At 38.9% G+C, this 17,954-nt stretch overlaps 1 protein-coding gene across 3 annotated transcripts in view; it reads right to left on the bottom strand.

Annotated features, from left to right (window-relative positions):
• The window catches only part of LOC113038196 (keratinocyte-associated transmembrane protein 2-like), a 71,395-nt gene extending 54,127 nt beyond the window's left edge, over positions 1-17,268 (bottom strand). For 2 of the 3 annotated variants that reach the window (XM_026195453.1, XM_026195454.1), the window contains exons 1-2: positions 17,121-17,268; positions 14,675-15,630 (exon numbers count right to left, since the gene is read on the bottom strand). In XM_026195453.1, the coding sequence (XP_026051238.1) occupies positions 14,675-15,630; positions 17,121-17,244 (1,080 nt within the window). In that variant the 5' untranslated portion in view covers positions 17,245-17,268. Of the gene's footprint in view, positions 1-13,297; positions 13,863-14,674; positions 15,631-17,120 lie in introns of those variants that run through there. The other variant, XM_026195452.1, reaches the window with a different exon arrangement.
• Between the last annotated feature and the right edge of the window lie 686 nt (positions 17,269-17,954).

The raw sequence follows: 17,954 nt of genomic DNA, 5'->3' as shown, positions 1-17,954 counted from the left end.
TTGAAGTTGTCCAAATCACACAGAACCACGTGAGACCTCAAAACGATAAATTGTTGGCAATATGGCGGCACAGAGTAGAATATTGGTTACGTTTTAAGGGAGGCAGGGATTTTAGGCATTTGATTCATGATGTGTGTGTAGATATTAATGTTAGGGGACAATGTGAGAGTGTACGTTTTAGTAGGAAAACGTATTATCTGACCCACACTCCGGAACAGAAGAGGGCGGTAATGCACCAATAAGCTGGATGCCAACCGCCGTTAAACTGGAAAGAAGACGAATATGACAGTTTGCTGTGAGAGACAACGATGAGAATATATATTTTTTCCGAAATAATTATTTCAATTGAAGTGTATAAGTCATTTTCATACAGTGGTATTGTTTTTTGAGTTAATAATTTATTAAAACTAAGGCGTAAAGTAAGCAACATATAAGCAAAAGGTCTAAAGACGCCATCCCCAGGTATTACAGGCTCAATCTGTCTGTGACCTACATAAAATAGCATATTTGTGATTTAGCTGTAAACATGTTTTATAATGCATAACTAACAGTGAAGCTACACGACTCAATAGTAGATTTACATAAACTATATATACTTCTTGAAGACTATTACTAAAATGTCTATTTATGATCTGACTGGATAATGTTTGATAAGTATTGTAGATGAGCACATCAAACAGACATGAAACAGGTGTCTGAGTGATATGTGTGTGTGATATTGTGTAGAATTCACTTTTGTCAACACTGCTATAGATGAATGTGAGTCATGTAAACAAACAAATCTACATAAAGTAACTAAACATAAGTTATCTATTTTATTTGTCCATTTGCAATATGGATAATTTAAGGAACATTTGTGTTGGATAAAAAGTGAGTTACATCAGTTATTAGTTCAACATGTAAATGCAGTATATCACAGATATATGACAGAGGAGACTGACTCTTGTCTGGATGTTACAGGGACAGATGAGACACACGTGTGTTTATCTGCCATCAAAGGATTTGTGTAAGTACACTACAAAAATAAATGAAACATTTTAAGTCTTAAGTTGTATTTTATTTTAATAAATGTAATTTATCCTTACCCTCTTCATCCTTAGTAACCCCAGAGCCAGTGAGAGCATCTAGCGAAAGACCACAAGACACTGAGGATGTGATTTTGGTAAAGTTTGTTCAGCTGGTTAATGTTTAAACAATGAAGGCCGACTTTCAGAAGCTTCAAAAGTATCATCAAAAAATGTGATGGAGCTTTTATCTGAAGTGATTGACAGTGCTCTTATTACAGGGGCCTACAATCCCCTGATCAACCTGGAGAAGAGAGCCTTGCTCAAGGACACACTGGTGTTCCTGTGGCTCAAGTGGTAGAGCATTGCGTTAGCAGTGCAAGGTTTTGGGTTCGAATACCAGGGAACACATGTTAGGTAAAAACTGTTAGTCTGAATGCACTGTAAGTCACTTTGGATAAATGTATAATTTATTTATAAATTTGAACCACTTCAGTGGTTTAGCCCACTACAAAAGTAATAAATCAATGCATGTACTTGTAAACTCTATGTAAATGTTTTTCAGGTAGTCGTGCTCATGGGGTGCAGGCACACAGAAGTTTGGAGCAGACACAGCAGTCAGATTGTCCTGCACGTGTTCCTCTGCTCTCGCTTCAAGGTTGTGTGGTTCAGAGAGCCGTCATCATGGTCTTCCTCATCCTGTTGCTCAACGACATCCCCGTTGAGAAGAGTGAGATCGTGGAGTGCAGCAGAACTGTATCAGCTGTGTTCAGATGGCAGGAGGATGTTGGGTTCACCATCTGTAAATACATGATTGTTAGAACAATAAGTTTGAATGAAGCTTTGTATCATGTGTTGTTGACTTGTGCATGTATGCATTTATTGTGATGCTAACTTTTATACATTATTTTAGTCATTTAGACATGTTTTTTTTGTTCTCAGTAAATAAAATATAAATATTTTATCCATTCATGTATTAACCTCTTAAGCACAAATGCTATTTTGGGGATTTCCGTTTTTCCATTTTCCTTCCTAATTTTGAATGCTTCCCTATTCATATGCAAAAGTGTAAGATCACAAAGTTTGGTATCATTTTAAAGGAAACCCTTTGAAATTACATAAAACACTGTTGAAATTGATAAAAATGACAATATATGCTGTCTGTGTTATGATAAAAGGGAAAAAAACAAGGCGCTTTTTTATTTTATTTGTGTAAACTGAAGTTTGAAGTTTGAGTATAGCTCAGGCAATGAAGGGCCTAGCAACTTCAGACCAATTTCTTGTTTTCTAAGAAATTTCTTTCTATCTTAATCTATGCAAAAGTTATTCTATTCCAACTGAAGGAAGGAATAATACCATTTTTGTATAAAATTTTAGTCTAAATAAGTATGAAGTCATCTTTTGCACACTTGCAGTATGGAATAATGTGATATCTGTATATTATTTTACAGAAAACACTCAGAAGTTACATAAAAAGCTGCTGTTTGTGACAAATAGTATTATTTATGTTGTTTCACATATGATGAACCATCTCAATACAATGTGCTTTTTTTGTGTGTGTGTTTTCTGAACAGTCTTTGAAAGAGAATAAGTCAAATTGCACAATAGCGACATGCATAAAATTATAAAAAATATCTGGTCTATCACATTCTAAAATAGAATCCACAATCTCCAGCTTCATATCATTTCATTTATGTCTATTCTGCATCGTGTAAAGATTGGGAGATCTCGCCTGTCTCAAGCATGTATAATATTTGATATTTTATAAGCGTGTCTGTTTGTTATGATTCAAAACCAGCGCTAAATCTCTTCCCCGAAGCTTGTACGTGAACTTCGGAGCGTCAACAAACTAATTTATGTTCATCCACCCAGTACTGTACTGTTTACTGTACCTTCACTGAGATGCGGTCAAATACTGTACAATAATGAAAATAAACAGATTAGCTTATGCTTAGCGGAGCTTCGAGGCTTCAAAATAAGGAATCAAATGTATAAAAGCAAGTATCACGCGTATACGCTTACCAGATGCGCGTCCTGACCTCTCCATGGCGACGGTGGTCATACATAACTTGTATTATGAATATTATTCATTGTTAATCCGGAGATTCTTCCGCTTGTAGTATTCCCTCGCGTGCTCTTTGTTTAGAAGCAGCCAAAAACACAATTTCCCATCGGCCAGCGCTTCAGTGACGTCACCCCGGCGGAAACAGGACGGGGCAGTCAGTGTCCACTCCCAGCCCCCGCTCTTGTGGATGTTCACACCTGTGACTGGACGAGACGGCTTCTGAGTGACAGCTATTAGGACTAATAGCGCTTCACAAAAGAGATCAGATGTCTATAGCAGAAGAAAGGCTTTAGGCGCATCAATAGCCGCATTTCCACTGTCGGGCCAGTGCGAGCCAGGGCTTAAAGCGGGCCGGGCGGGGCTCATAGCCCCGGGCCAGTAGCACCGAGGCCAGAGTAGCGGAGGGTTTCCATAGTGGAGCTTGAAGCACCGCTGCACGTCACTAGAACACGCCCTTTACACGCCTCTCAGAACAACGTTATGCAACCTCATTATTTCACCATCAAAGAGAAGTTATCAGAAAACTAAGAAATAAGTCACTGGAACATGCGCGATCACAAAACCAACATGATAAAAGCGCCCGTTTGTTTGCATGCTTTGTTATATATTCAAATTCAAAAACAAAGATGTTTTAACTATAGAATACGTGATACATTGATCATATTGATTTAATTTATCAAGACTCAAAATTAATCACACATAAATACACTTTCTATTTTATTTATTTATTTTTAACGCTTATGAAAATAGCCTGCTTATTCAGTCGAGTCTGTTTCTGTTTATTTGTAGTCACAGTAGCCTATACGTCACATTATAAGAATGAATGATAATATCTTTATTTTTTTATAAAGGCTCCCGAACAAAAACATTATTATATTTTTATGATAGGCTACGTGGAGCTAAACTCTCGAGATGAGGCTTGTGACAGATAATATAAGTTAGCCTACTAAATAATTACACGATTGTGATAGAGAATAAGAAGCTGAAGTCTGATTTCTTCAAGCAGTTATATTTACCATGTTTCATGTTAATGCCCAGCGTGCATAGTCTTTTACATCGCTTATAAATATTTCTGCCTTGTTTAGTGATAATAATCCACATCGGATCAAGTTATTTCAAACACTTAATGCTGACTAAAAGTGAGTTTTGAGCTCAACTGATTTTTAAAAGTCTTTAATACCCGTGTTAAAGCTGTTATCTTTCTGAAATAATCCGCGCTGACGCTCTCTAGACACGGAGAAACTCCGCCTTTGTTCATAACTCCTCCTCTAGCCCCAGCTGGCCCGCTTTGGCCCAAGGTTTTCGTCGGGCCAAAAAACCCTGGCCGTTGGCCCCGAGGAAGCCCCGGCGAGGCACGAGCCCCGGAAGTGACAGTGGAAACGCGACTGGGCCTGGCACGCACTAGCACGCCCGGTCCTAGCTCGATAGTGGAAACACGGCTAATATGAGTTAGAGATCTGGTCAGCGCTCAGATCTGGTCAGTCCTCTTTTGCGCACTTGTACAGAACGCTTTATATCTCAGCAAAGGAAGCATGCAGAAACGTAAAAATGGTCTTGTTTGAAAGAAGAGATTCTAATCTAAAAGATTATATCGAGTATATAGGTATGTGTGGCTGTTTGCGGCTGACTAAAATGGATAAATAATAATTTGCAATGAGGTGAGAAATGTTACATCGTGATTCTGTTGAAGATCATTCGATCTGTGATTGTCACACAATAAAATGATCTACATCATCAGATTCCTGAGAATGAGAGCTTTCTTGTGATATATGACTTGACTGTTTTGTGAAAAATATTTTAAATACACATTCTTATGAAAAATTATTCGCAATCGTTAGATGGAAATTTATAGGGGGGGGAAATATAATTTCTTAGCTTAATTTGACTACTTTATGTATCATAAAACCCCAATTAATGGTATTCTTTGTAAAGAAAACACTCTAAGCTTTCAAATGAACCCATATATGGGCTGAAACCATATAAGGAAGGCGTTGCAAATGAAACGGGAACATTTTGCATGCTAATTTTGGACCCAGTACCGGGTCTGCAGAGTCTAAGAGGTGTATTAATTGCTTGACTGAAAATGGATGTATTCACATCGACTGCATTTATTTAACTAGTATATATTCGTGTATAGCTGTGTCACAAAAGAAAATACATTTTGCTTTTTTTTACTAAAATGTCATTTTAAGAAAAAAAATATATAATTATTGGTTGGCATTTATCGTTATTATTGCATGGTAAGTGTTGGGGTGGGCAAAAGATGCAATTCATTATGGGGTAATGTTAATTTTCGAGTAGTAATACTTACATTTTTAGAGTGTCAAATCAACAGTCTTCTCCAAAGGTGAGATCTTCGAGCAGCTGATCGAAGTACCCTTTGTGCAGATATTGCAGAGTCGCTGTGAGGTGTTTGTGCACCTGACCCACTTTTTTATTATTATTTCCAAATTATTACATAAAAGATTTTTGGGTTTTCTAATAAAAAACAAATGCTTTAAGGATAACACTTGATCACATTAGTGGAGTTAAAAATAAAAAAAAATTAAATCAACAGTATTGGCTATACTACAATCACAAAATAAAAAGGCAGCCGTTTCTGCAACATGTTCTTCATTATCAATTACAAATACAATAAGTAAACCTGTCACTTATGTCTTTTACGTTTTTGTGCTTGTTTTAACTTTGTAGGTCACATGATCAACATAGCTGATGATGATATACAATTTGGATTCATACTTCATACATATGCATTTAGGCTGTAGAGTATAAACTCTTTTAGCGCTCCTTAAATTAGTACTTATTGAAATTAAGTGCCTAATTAAGGGGTATGCGGTTTCTAACGCATCCCGACAAAATCTCGTTTTGAGATCTCGCGTGGTTCTGTGTGATTTGAACAACTTCAAGTTACGCCCCCGCCCCGCCCCGTCTTGCAGTCTGCAGACAGACCCTTCTCGCTATCCATGCCATTCGTCGCCTTTTTGTCACCTCTGAAACATGGCTTGTACTATTATTTTTCCACGCTGGAAAACGATAAAATGATATTCCATTCTTAAGCTTTATGCCACTTCTATCGTGAGAACGACTATTGCAGTTTATAGGTAGACAGCATCTTGAACACTGTTCTTCCCTCATGCAAAGAAGTCTAGCGCCTAATGCTTGTGCTGCGGATTCCCAAAATGCTTTGCGTTCACCACTGGGAAAACGTCATGATGACAACACATTAGCGATCTCTTATGTCTTGCAGTTATCTTAACTCAGTAATTTGCCATCTAACTTAATGTTAACCATTATAATTAAAACACTCTTACTTCTGTAAAGCCGTCACAATTAATTATATGATCATCTAACGCATTCTCATCCCGCAACTCCTTGCCGTCAACTGGGAAATACACATAAATACATACAGCCAGACGGAGGTACCGTGACCTAAGCCTAGAACGCCCTCTGCTGACGTTTTATCGTAGGCTACACAGACATGCTTTTCCAAAATGTGAAACACTTCAATAATTAATGAACCAGTCTGCACACTACTATAGGCTATCTTAAAATCAGAATCAGAAATACTTTGATCTTTATTGATATCGATAACCCGGGGGACAATTCTTGTGTCACAGTTGATGTGCACATCAAGACATTTAAAGGAATATAAATAATAATAGAAGTTGGTAAATAAACTAGTAGCCTATATACATGTAAAAAGTATAAAAATATGCTATAAAATATGAAGAAGAATTATAAAGGACTATGGAAATGCAGCCTACAAGATTTACATTACTGTATTAACAGAATTGAATTGATTGTGATGAACAGTACTAGTAAATAAATAGAAACGGAACTGCAGCAAATTCTATTACACTGAATATTAAAACAGATAATATTGCACAGAATGTGAAGTATTACATTGCACTACAGTACAGGGTCCAGTTTAATAACAAAGGGTCCATGTGTCAGACACTTCACTATCTTGAGGCCACGAGTTAGCTTATCTTGAGGCCACGAGTTAACTTATCTTGAGGCCACGAGTTAGCTTATCTTGAGGCCACGAGTTAGCTTATCTTGAGGCCACGAGTTAGCTTATCTTGAGGCCACGAGTTAACTTATCTTGAGGCCACGAGTTAACTTATCTTGAGCCCACGAGTTAACTTATCTTGAGGCCACGAGTTAGCTTATCTTGAGGCCACGAGTTAACTTATCTTGAGGCCACGAGTTAACTTATCTTGAGGCCACGAGTTAGCTTATCTTAAAGCCACGAGTTAGCTTATCTTGAGGCCACGAGTTAGCTTATCTTGAGGCCACGAGTTAGCTTATCTTGAGGCCACGAGTTAGCTTATCTTGAGGCCAAGAGTTAGCTTATCTTGAGGCCACGAGTTAACTTATCTTGAGGCCACGAGTTAGCTTATCTTGAGGCCACGAGTTAGCTTATCTTGAGGCCACGAGTTAGCTTATCTTGAGGCCACGAGTTAGCTTATCTTGAGGCCACGAGATAGCTTATCTTGAGGCCACGAGTTAGCTTATCTTGAGGCCACGAGTTAGCTTATCTTGAGGCCACGAGTTAGCTTATCTTGAGGCCACGAGTTAGCTTATCTTGAGGCCACGAGTTAACTTATCTTGAGGCCACGAGTTAGCTTATCTTGAGGCCACGAGTTAGCTTATCTTGAGGCCACGAGTTAGCTTATCTTGAGGCCACGAGATAGCTTATCTTGAGGCCACGAGTTAGCTTATCTTGAGGCCACGAGTTAGCTTATCTTGAGGCCACGAGTTAGCTTATCTTGAGGCCACGAGTTAACTTATCTTGAGGCCACGAGTTAGCTTATCTTGAGGCCACGAGTTAGCTTATCTTGAGGCCACGAGTTAACTTATCTTGAGGCCACGAGTTAGCTTATCTTGAGGCCACGAGTTAACTTATCTTGAGGCCACGAGTTAGCTTATCTTGAGGCCACGACTTAGCTTATCTTGAGGCCACGACTTAGCTTATCTTGAGGCCACGACTTAGCTTATCTTGAGGCCACGAGTTAGCTTATCTTGAGGCCACGACTTAGCTTATCTTGAGGCCACGACTTAGTTTATCTTGAGGCCACGAGTTAGCTTATCTTGAGGCCACGAGTTAGCTTATCTTGAGGCCACGAGTTAGTTATATATATATTTTTTTGACAAAGTGTGACCAGAGGGGCTCCGTACAGAAGTGCTCCGTACATAATGATACATTACCCACAGTCTATAAGAAAAATTGGACCAATTCTGCACATGTGGTGCATGCGTTATGAAGCTAAACACAAATTTTTTAAAACTCAATTAAAAAGCTTCAAAAACATCACCAAAACATTGGCCAACAAGCACCAGAGTTGTATGGCAATGCACTGGGAGTCTTTTAGCCAGTACAGATAGACTCTTGGTCCAGGGAAGATGGTGGAACTCGGTGAACTTAAAGGTGGCATGGAGATGGCTTCCAAGCTAGGAGTGGATATATCATAACGTGTCTATTCTGTAAAGTGGATCAAACATCATGGCACAGAGTATCGCCCTGATTTTATTATCTGTACTGAAGTAGCATGTGAGATACCAGTGTTTTATAAGATCAAGACTATTGCTGTGAAAGATGTAAATGTACTTTTATGTGGAGCATTGATGGAAACACTCTGTTTTGATGACCATTACCATGCATTTAGTCAGATTGCATCCAGACAGAGTTCTAAAGTCAGTGAATGTTAACGAGCTGTGTTATTTCAAACCATTTGATCTCCAAATGTAGTATGGTACAACAGATTCTGCACTGCATATAGTGCCCTATTGCCATTTTATGCAGATGTGATGTTTTTTTGTGAATGTATTTTAAGCCTGACCATGTTTTAATAAATGTTTTAAACGGTACGTTGAAGTTGTTTTCTGTTCTGTTCTCTGGAGTTATTTGATCAGCATTTTAACCTATAGCAACACCAAATGGATTTTAAAAGTGTACTCACTGAGTGGGATTTGTTTTTCACTAAGAAAATTTAAATAAACTCTACAAAAGTCAAATAATAACACCAATTGGTGTTAATTTCCCCTAAGTGTTAAATTGTGGTAACACTATCCAGAGTTAAATTAGTTTAGTGTTAAATTGTGGTGACACTATTCAGAGTTAAATTACTTCAGTGTTAAATTGTAACAACACTATTCAGAGTTAAATTACTTCAGTGTTAAATTGTAACAACACTATTCAGTGTTGAGCAGTGTTAATTTTTAACTCCAAAAAGAGTTAATTTTACTCTGAAAATTGAACACTGTGACGAGAGTCATTTTATCACTAATTCTGAGTGGGACCAAATACACTCGGGTCCAGTGTTAAATTTAACTCTTAAAGAGTTAATTTAACACTGCAAAATTTACTGTGTAAGAGGGTCAGTGCCCTCCTTGGTTTCCGCCCCCAAATTGTCAAAAGTCATGTAGACTCGAGGGGAGCAGAAACCAGCTGAGTGAGCAGAAATCCACTGCGCGAGCAAAACAGCACTCCGCGAGCAGGATTCCACCGTACAAGCAGAGTAAACCTATGAGAGTATGCCAGGCGCTCGCTCGCAGCTACATGTACACCTCTCGGTTGTTGAATTTGTGCGCAAGTACTTTTATCGTGCCAGCTGAAGGTTCATTTTTGCACGTGTGAAATAACATAATGTGCTCGTGAGCATGTCTTACACGCTCATAACTTTTGACTAAATAATAACGCCATAGCTGCATAGAGTACAACGGTCGGGTTCCCAAAGAAGAAATTATTTAGTGATTATTAAGGGAGTTTGTAAATGTGATATTGATTTAATACAACAGTTCATTAAAGAATTTAATATTACGTGACTCATATTGTCTGACTACAACTCTATTGCCTCTATTTCGTCAGCTAAAATAGTTTCAAACAAAGTCTTAGCCGAGCCACTGCGCATCTCCGTTCAAACACAGCGGTGTTTCGTTTATACAGGTCCTTCTCAAAAAATTAGCATATTGTGATAAAAGTTCATTATTTTCCATAATATAATGATAAAAATTTAACTTTCATATATTTTAGATTCATTGCACACCAACTGAAATATTTCAGGTCTTTTATTGTTTTAATACTGATGATTTTGGCATACAGCTCATGAAAACCCGAAATTCCTATCTCAAAAAATTAGCATATCATTAAAAGGTTCTCTAAATGAGCTATTAACCTAGTCATCTGAATCAACTAATTAACTCTAAACACCTGCAAAATATTCCTGAGGCTTTTAAAAACTCCCAGCCTGGTTCATTACTCAAAACTGCAATCATGGGTAAGACTGCCGACCTGACTGCTGTCCAGAAGGCCATCATTGACACCCTCAAGCGAGAGGGTAAGACACAGTAAGAAATTTCTGAACGAATAGGCTGTTCCCAGAGTGCTGTATCAAGGCACCTCAGTGGGAAGTCTGTGGGAAGGAAGAAGTGTGGCAAAAAAACGCTGCACAACGAGAAGAGGTGACCGGACCCTGAGGAAGATTGTGGAGAAGGACTGATTCCAGACCTTGGGGAACCTGCGGAAGCACTGGACTGAGTCTGGAGTAGAAACATCCAGAGCCACCGTGCACAGGTGTGTGCAGGAAATGGGCTACAGAGAAGCAGCACTGGACTGTTGCTCAGTGGTCCAAGTACTTTTTCGGATGAAAGCAAATTTTGCATGTAATTCGGAAATCAAGGTGCCAGAGTCTAGAGGAAGACTGGGGAGAAGGAAATGCCAAAATGCCTGAAGTCCAGTGTCAAGTACCCACAGTCAGTGATTGTCTGGTGTGCCATGTCAGCTGCTGGTGTTGGTCCACTGTGTTTTATCAAGGGCAGGGGTCAATGCAGCTAGCTATCAGGAGATTTTGGAGCACTTCATGCTTCCATCTGCTGAAAAGCTTTATGGAGATGAAGATTTCGTTTTTCAGCACGACCTGACACCTGCTCACAGTGCCAAAACCACTGGTAAATGGTTTACTGACCATGGTATTACTGTGCTCAATTGGCCTGCCAACTCTCCTGACCTGAACCCCATAGAGAATCTGTGGGATATTGTGAAGAGAAAGTTGAGAGACGCAAGACCCAACACTCTGGATGAGCTTAAGGCCGCTATAGAAGCATCCTGGGCCTTCATAACACCTCAGCAGTGCCACAGGCTGATTGCCTCCATGCCACGTCGCATTGAAGCAGTCATTTCTGCAAAAGGATTCCCGACCAAGTATTGAGTGCATAACTGAACATAATTATTTGAAGGTTGACTTTTTTTATATTAAAAAGACTTTTCTTTTATTGGTCGGATGAAATATGCTAATTTTTTTCGGGTTTTCATGAGCTGTATGCCAAAATCATCAGTATTAAAACAATAAAAGACCTGAAATATTTCAGTTGGTGTGCAATGTATCTAAAATATATGAAAGTTTAATTTTTATCATTACATTATGGAAAATAATGAACTTTTATCACAATATGCTAATTTTTTTAGAAGGACCTGTATATATATATACAGGTGCCAGTCATATAATTAGAATATCATCAAGTTGATTTGTTTCACTAATTCCATTCAAAAAGTGATTATGCATTCATTCAACACAGACTGATATATTTCAAATGTTTATTTCTTTTAATTTTGATGATTATAAATGACAACTAAGGAAAATCCCAAATTCAGTATCTCAGAAAATTAGAATTTTACTTAAGACTAATACAAAGAAAGGATTTTTAGAAATCTTGGCTAACTGAAAAGTATGAACATGAAAAGTATGAGCATGTGCAGCACTCAATACTTTGTTGAGGCTCCTTTTGTCTGAATGACTGCAGCAATGCGGCGTGGCATGGAGTCGATCAGTCTGTGGCACTGCTCAGGTGTTATGAGAGCCCAGGTTGCTCTGATAGTGGCCTTCAGCTCCTCTGCATTCTGGGGTCTGACATATCGCATCTTCCTCTTCACAATACCCCATAGATTTTCTATAGATGGGTTAAGGTCAGGCGAGTTTGCTGGTCAATTAAGAACAGGGCTACCATGATCCTTAAACCAGGTACTGGAAGCTTTGGCACTGTATGCAGGTGCCAAGTCCTGTTGGAAAATGAAATCTGCATCTCCATAAAATTGGTCAGCAGCAGGAAGCATGAAGTGCTCTAAAACTCCCTGGTATACGGCCGTGTTGACCTTGTACCTCAGAAAACACAGTGGACCAACACCAGCAGATGACATGGCACCCCAAACCATCACCGACTGTGGAAACTTTACACTGGACCTCAAGCAACGTGGATTGTGTGCCTCTCCTCTCTTCCTCCAGACTCTGGGACCCTGATTTCCAAAGGAAATGCTTATTTACTTTCATCAGAGATCATAACTTTGAACCACTCAGCAGCAGTCCAGTGCTTTTTGAAGCGAGACACTTATGACACTGTCTGTTGTTCAAGAGTGTCTTGACACAAGGAATGCGAAGCTGAAACCCATGTCTTGCATATGTCTGTGTGTAGTGCTTCTTGAAGCACTGACTCCAGCTGCAGTCCACTTTGTGAATCTCCCCCACATTTTTTAATGGTTTTGTTTCACAATCCTCTCCAGGGTGCGGTTATCCCTATTGCTTCTACACTTTTTTTCTACCACATCTTTTCCTTCCCTTTGCCTCTCTATTAATGTGCTTGGACACAGAGCTCTGTGAACAGCCAGCCTCTTTTGCAATGACCTTTTGTGTCTTGCCCTCCTTGTTAAACACCTTAATGGTCGTCTTTTGGACAACTGTCAAGTCAGCAGTCTTCCCCACGATTGTGTATCCTACAGAACTAGACTGAGAGACCATTTAAAGGCTTTCAAGTGTTTTGAGTTAATTAGCTGATTAGAGTGTGACACCAGGTGTCTTCAATATTGAACCTTTTCACAATATTCTAATTTTCTGAGATACTGAATTTGGGATTTTCCTTAGTTGAAATATATCAGTCTGTGTGTAATGAATGAATATAATATACAAGTTTCACTTTTTGAATGGAATAAGTGAAATAAATCAATGTTTTGATGATATTTTAATTATATGACCAGCACCTGGATAATTTCAAATCTGAATATATGCTTTTATCACCTAAAACCCTGCTCTGATGTATGCAAGCATAGATGAATAATAATCATCCAAAATATGGCTAAACGGTGAACAAAAAAGCTGAGGTTTTGTTTCATGAATATGGAATTATCTGTTGATATGCATGTGTAATAAAGCGTAACAAAATCCAATATCATAATAAATAAAAGAGACACTTTTGCTTTATTGTTGAACATAATTTCTACTGATTGAAGAGGAAATCAATATATGAATTGATTGATCAATATATGTCTTCACACACACACACAACCTCCATGTGCTCTGATGGAAATCAGAGATGAAGAAGCTGTAATGTGTTGTAGCTGGAGCAGATTTACACAAATGCACTGATATATGACGCGTCCGTCTGCTGCTGCTACAGTCGTGTTGAGATGGAGCAATGCTTGCAGTGAATACAGTGAATAAAAACAGTTGTATACTAATATCCCATAAATCTCCTATAAAACAACTTCACTGAAGTCATAACACGAACAAAGGCGCCACAGCAAACACACTACTAAAGCACAATCCCTCTTCCCCTGATTAAATAAGACACAAAGTTTGGACAAAATCAAGTAATCAACTCTTTGCACTTCTTTAAAAGATGTAATTTTCGGTCATCTTGAGCGAGGGCATGGCCTCGTTGACGTTCTGGTCGAGCCGGTGATACGTCACCCCTCGAGAGCAGAAAGTGTCCCTCCAGCGGCGACTCTGAGCCAACTGCATCAGCTGAAACACAGAGAAGAGGACAAATCATTCACACCAGACGTCTGCCTCTGTCAGAAACAACACTCATTAATCTGCGCTTCATCTCCTTCACTATACATACTGTGTGATCTTATATAAACATACAGCGCTGGCCAAAATGATGAGAACAGCAGTATTTCCAGCAGCTAAACATGGGTTCAAGTCGGTTATTGTTTACGGTTTACATTTCCAAACATTCATTGTGCCGTAAATTGTAATAATGCAGTGAATAGTTATTTATTTTTATTTCCATGTCAGCATCTAAGGCTATTTTCAGTTGCAATAATACAACAGTTAAATTAACACAAAATAAAAACAAAGAAATCTGAAAAAATACAGCAGTTTGAATTACACAAGGCTTTTCAAATTAACGCATGATAAAAATATTTTCTGGTAAAATCTTACTAAACTAGTCCCTGAGGGAGAGTAATTGCTAAAAGTATTATCTTCACTATGGATAGAAAATATTATTTATCGTTTTTATTATACTGGAAAACAAAATAAATACTACTACTGTCAAATAAAAAAATCAAGTATTTAAGAAAGAATTATAATGATTTTATTTCACATTACAGCTGTAGAATACTAATATTCATGGCACTTTTTGAAAAAACACATTACATCGTTTTTAAATGTTATTTATTTTGACAGTAAATCGCAAAGCTTCTCTTTTATTGACAAGTGATTCGCATTATAAGTTTGTTTGGTGCATGCAAAATAACCGAAATGTAAACTCGCAGATTAGGCAGTGATCTGAAGAAACTGTGATTAGATCAAACTACTGTGACGCTCACCTTCCTCTTGTTGTGGTAGGTGATGTACACAATGGCCACCAGAAAAGCGATGATGACCAGATGGAAGAAGAAATGGGAATCTTCATCCTGTGGGGTGTAGATTGGGACCTTGCTTTGATCATTAGATTCTTCAGTGAGGATAGGGTTTTTCCTCTCATCCTCATCCTTGATGTTTGGAGGTGGCTCAGTGAGGTTTTCACTAGAATGCTCATCATCATCATCATCATCATCGTCGTATCCAAAGCCCATGTCTGAATCTGGAGATGTGGTGCGGTCGCTTGTGTAATCGGAGGTGCTCTCAGTGTTGTGAGCCGCAGGGGTGGACACAGCTTTGGGCTGGTCTGCAGGTGTTGTGGTGGGCTTGGGCTGGTCTGCAGGTGTTGTGGTGGGCTTGGGCTGGTCTGCAGGTGTTGTGGTGGGCTTGGACTGGTCTGCAGGTGTTGTGGTGGGCTTGGACTGGTCTGCAGGTGTTGTGGTGGGCTTGGACTGGTCTGCAGGTGTTGTGGTGGGCTTGGACTGGTCTGCAGGTGTTGTGGTGGGCTTGGACTGGTCTGCAGGTGTTGTGGTGGGCTTGGACTGGTCTGCAGGTGTTGTGGTGGGCTTGGACTGGTCTGCAGGTGTTGTGGTGGGCTTGGGCTGGTCTGCAGGTGTTGTGGTGGGCTTGGACTGGTCTGCAGGTGTTGTGGTGGGCTTGGGCTGGTCTGCAGGTGTTGTGGTGGGCTCGGGCTGGTCTGCAGGTGTTGTGGTGGGCTCGGTCTGGTCTGCAGGTGATTTGGTGGGCTCTGGTGGTTTGTCAGTAGTCTGGTCTGGAGTGGTGGGAGCGTCAGCTGCTTTGGTCCTGATGTTGACATTCTTCATCTGGCCTGATTGACTCTGATGACTGTCGCTTGATGCGCTCTCATCTGGTGCTAAAGTGTCATTTCCAGGTTTATTTCTTGTCTTATTAGTCGCGTCAGCTGTGGATGAAAAACAAACCACATTAATAGCAATTACTGTGATGCTTTAGATTACAAATTGTATTCCATTACTGATTCCAAATTACATGACGAAGTTGTAGTTAGTAACAATCGATTACATAACCTAATCGGACTACTTTCTGATTGCTTTTAGATTTGCCAACTCAACTATCACATTGATTTCAACAGGATGATCTTGTACTGCATTGATATAGAAATACAAAACTGAAAGAAAATATATCGTGTTCGATAAACATTACATTGTGTCAAGGATTCGAGTTTGTGAGTTCGGTGAAAATCTGATATTTTAACTACATCATAAAAATTGAAAATTAAAATCAATCATTTTAAAAAGACAAAAACCTTCCAAAGAGACAGAAATATATGGTTAAATAGTCAACTTAGTGATAAAATAATTCATTTATAAATTATCATTTTTCAAACAAAAGTAGAAAAGTAACCAATTTTTGCATTTCCCACAGACATAAATAATGAACAGTTGGGAATACCAATTTTTGCCCAATGTGTTTATTTAATAAGAACAAACTTTAATACCATAATAATGTATTACCTTTCAGAATCTAGTTTGTTTCACATATACACTGTCTGATTTCCCTGCCTCTGCTTTTAAATATCCTTCTGTTGATCATTTTTCATAAGTTTTATTCCTGTTTCTTTTCAGACTGGATGCCTTTCCTATTAACAACAGCAGACAATGATGCAAGCTCTTTATTCTGGCACATTAAAGCATGATTAGATATTTTTCTGAGTGAAAAGGTAATAAGAACACAAACTGAATACATAAGGTTATAATTAGGTCTATAAAAAGGCAGATCAACAGTTTGACAAGATGATCTATAGATCTATGTACACAGAAACCCAAACCGGATTGACCGGATTTAAATTTGATCTCGTAATACACTTCTATTTCCAAAGCTATAATAAATAACACTATTATGGTTCATCATGGACTAATATGTAATGAAATAAAATAAAATAAAAGCTGAAATGTATGCAAGCCTGTTTTTCCGTCACATTATAAAATAAAAGGTTATTTAAATTTGGTTTCCTCATAGTTCAGAATCTATCTCACAATTCTGACAAAAAAAAAGTCCGAATTTGGAGATATAAACAGAAATGTGAGATGTAAAAAATTCCAGTGTTTGTTTACAGAAGGTTGACAGTTGAGAAACTGACCACGTCACAACAGCACGAGACTTCCGGTCTCAGAATCACCAGAGGTCTTTTTGTTTTCTGTGGAGTATTTATGTAACGTTATGTAAACGTGCCATTTATCGTGACCTCGACACAAACTTTTGATGAGAAAGACGCTTGAAGAGTAACGTTAACGTTACTTGGGATTCATTTAACGTTGTTAACTGACAGACGAAGTTTCACAACGGAGCACGAACTCTTTTTGCCAAGAGTAAATGACACCACTGGCCAGGGGGAACAAGCTGTTAATGTTTATAGGGAAATCCACCACTAACCTTTCGCAACAGATGCGCAGTTCATAGAAAGGATCTGCAGTGACAGTAAAACTGCCATTATTCGCATCGCGGAGTTCATAGAGCCCGTCTTTCTTGCCGCCGCCATCTTCCGCGCTGACGTCATCGGCAGGAAAGTAATGGGAGTTACCAGATCAGGGTGTTTTTACACCATGATACCTGATTGGTTGACGTCATAGTGACGTTTGGTTTAGGGGTGGGGTTGGGTAAGGGGGATCATTTGATTGCATGATTTAGAAACACCCAGCAGTTTGAAAACACCCATAAGGTGATAAACACCCACTTTTGCACCGTGCATTCAAGTCAAGTCGTATTTCCGAGTTGAATGAGACTTAGGTCTCTGCAGAGCAAAAGTGGGCGTTTATCACCATTTGGGTGTTTTCAAACTGCTGGGTGTTTCTGAATCATGCAATCTAAATGATCCCCCTTACCCAACCCCACCCCTAAACCTAACGTCACTATTACATCAACCAATCAGGTATCATGGTGTAAAAACACCTTAATCTGGTAACTCCCATTACTTTCCTGCAGAGACCTACACTTGAGTTGAATGCACATGAACGCCACCACAATATCATAAATACCAGCAAGTGGGGGGCTCGGGATTTTCTTTAAACCCCGATCTGTACGAGTTGGGGTCGTGTCAGCCCTTACGAAAAATAACCATGGTTTTATTATAGTAAAACTGTAGTAACCCATGGTTTTTTGGCGTGTTGACCACCATTTGTATAACCACAGATTTACTACAAATACCATCGTTGAACTATGGTTAATATAGCAAAACCATGGTTATTTTGTGGTTACCATGGTTTAACT

The sequence above is a fragment of the Carassius auratus genome, chromosome 21 (assembly GCF_003368295.1).
Source record: "Carassius auratus strain Wakin chromosome 21, ASM336829v1, whole genome shotgun sequence".
NCBI classification, from domain to species: domain Eukaryota; kingdom Metazoa; phylum Chordata; class Actinopteri; order Cypriniformes; family Cyprinidae; genus Carassius; species Carassius auratus.
Note: the sequence above shows the minus strand (reverse complement) of the source record. Positions and strands in the feature narration are given on the sequence as shown.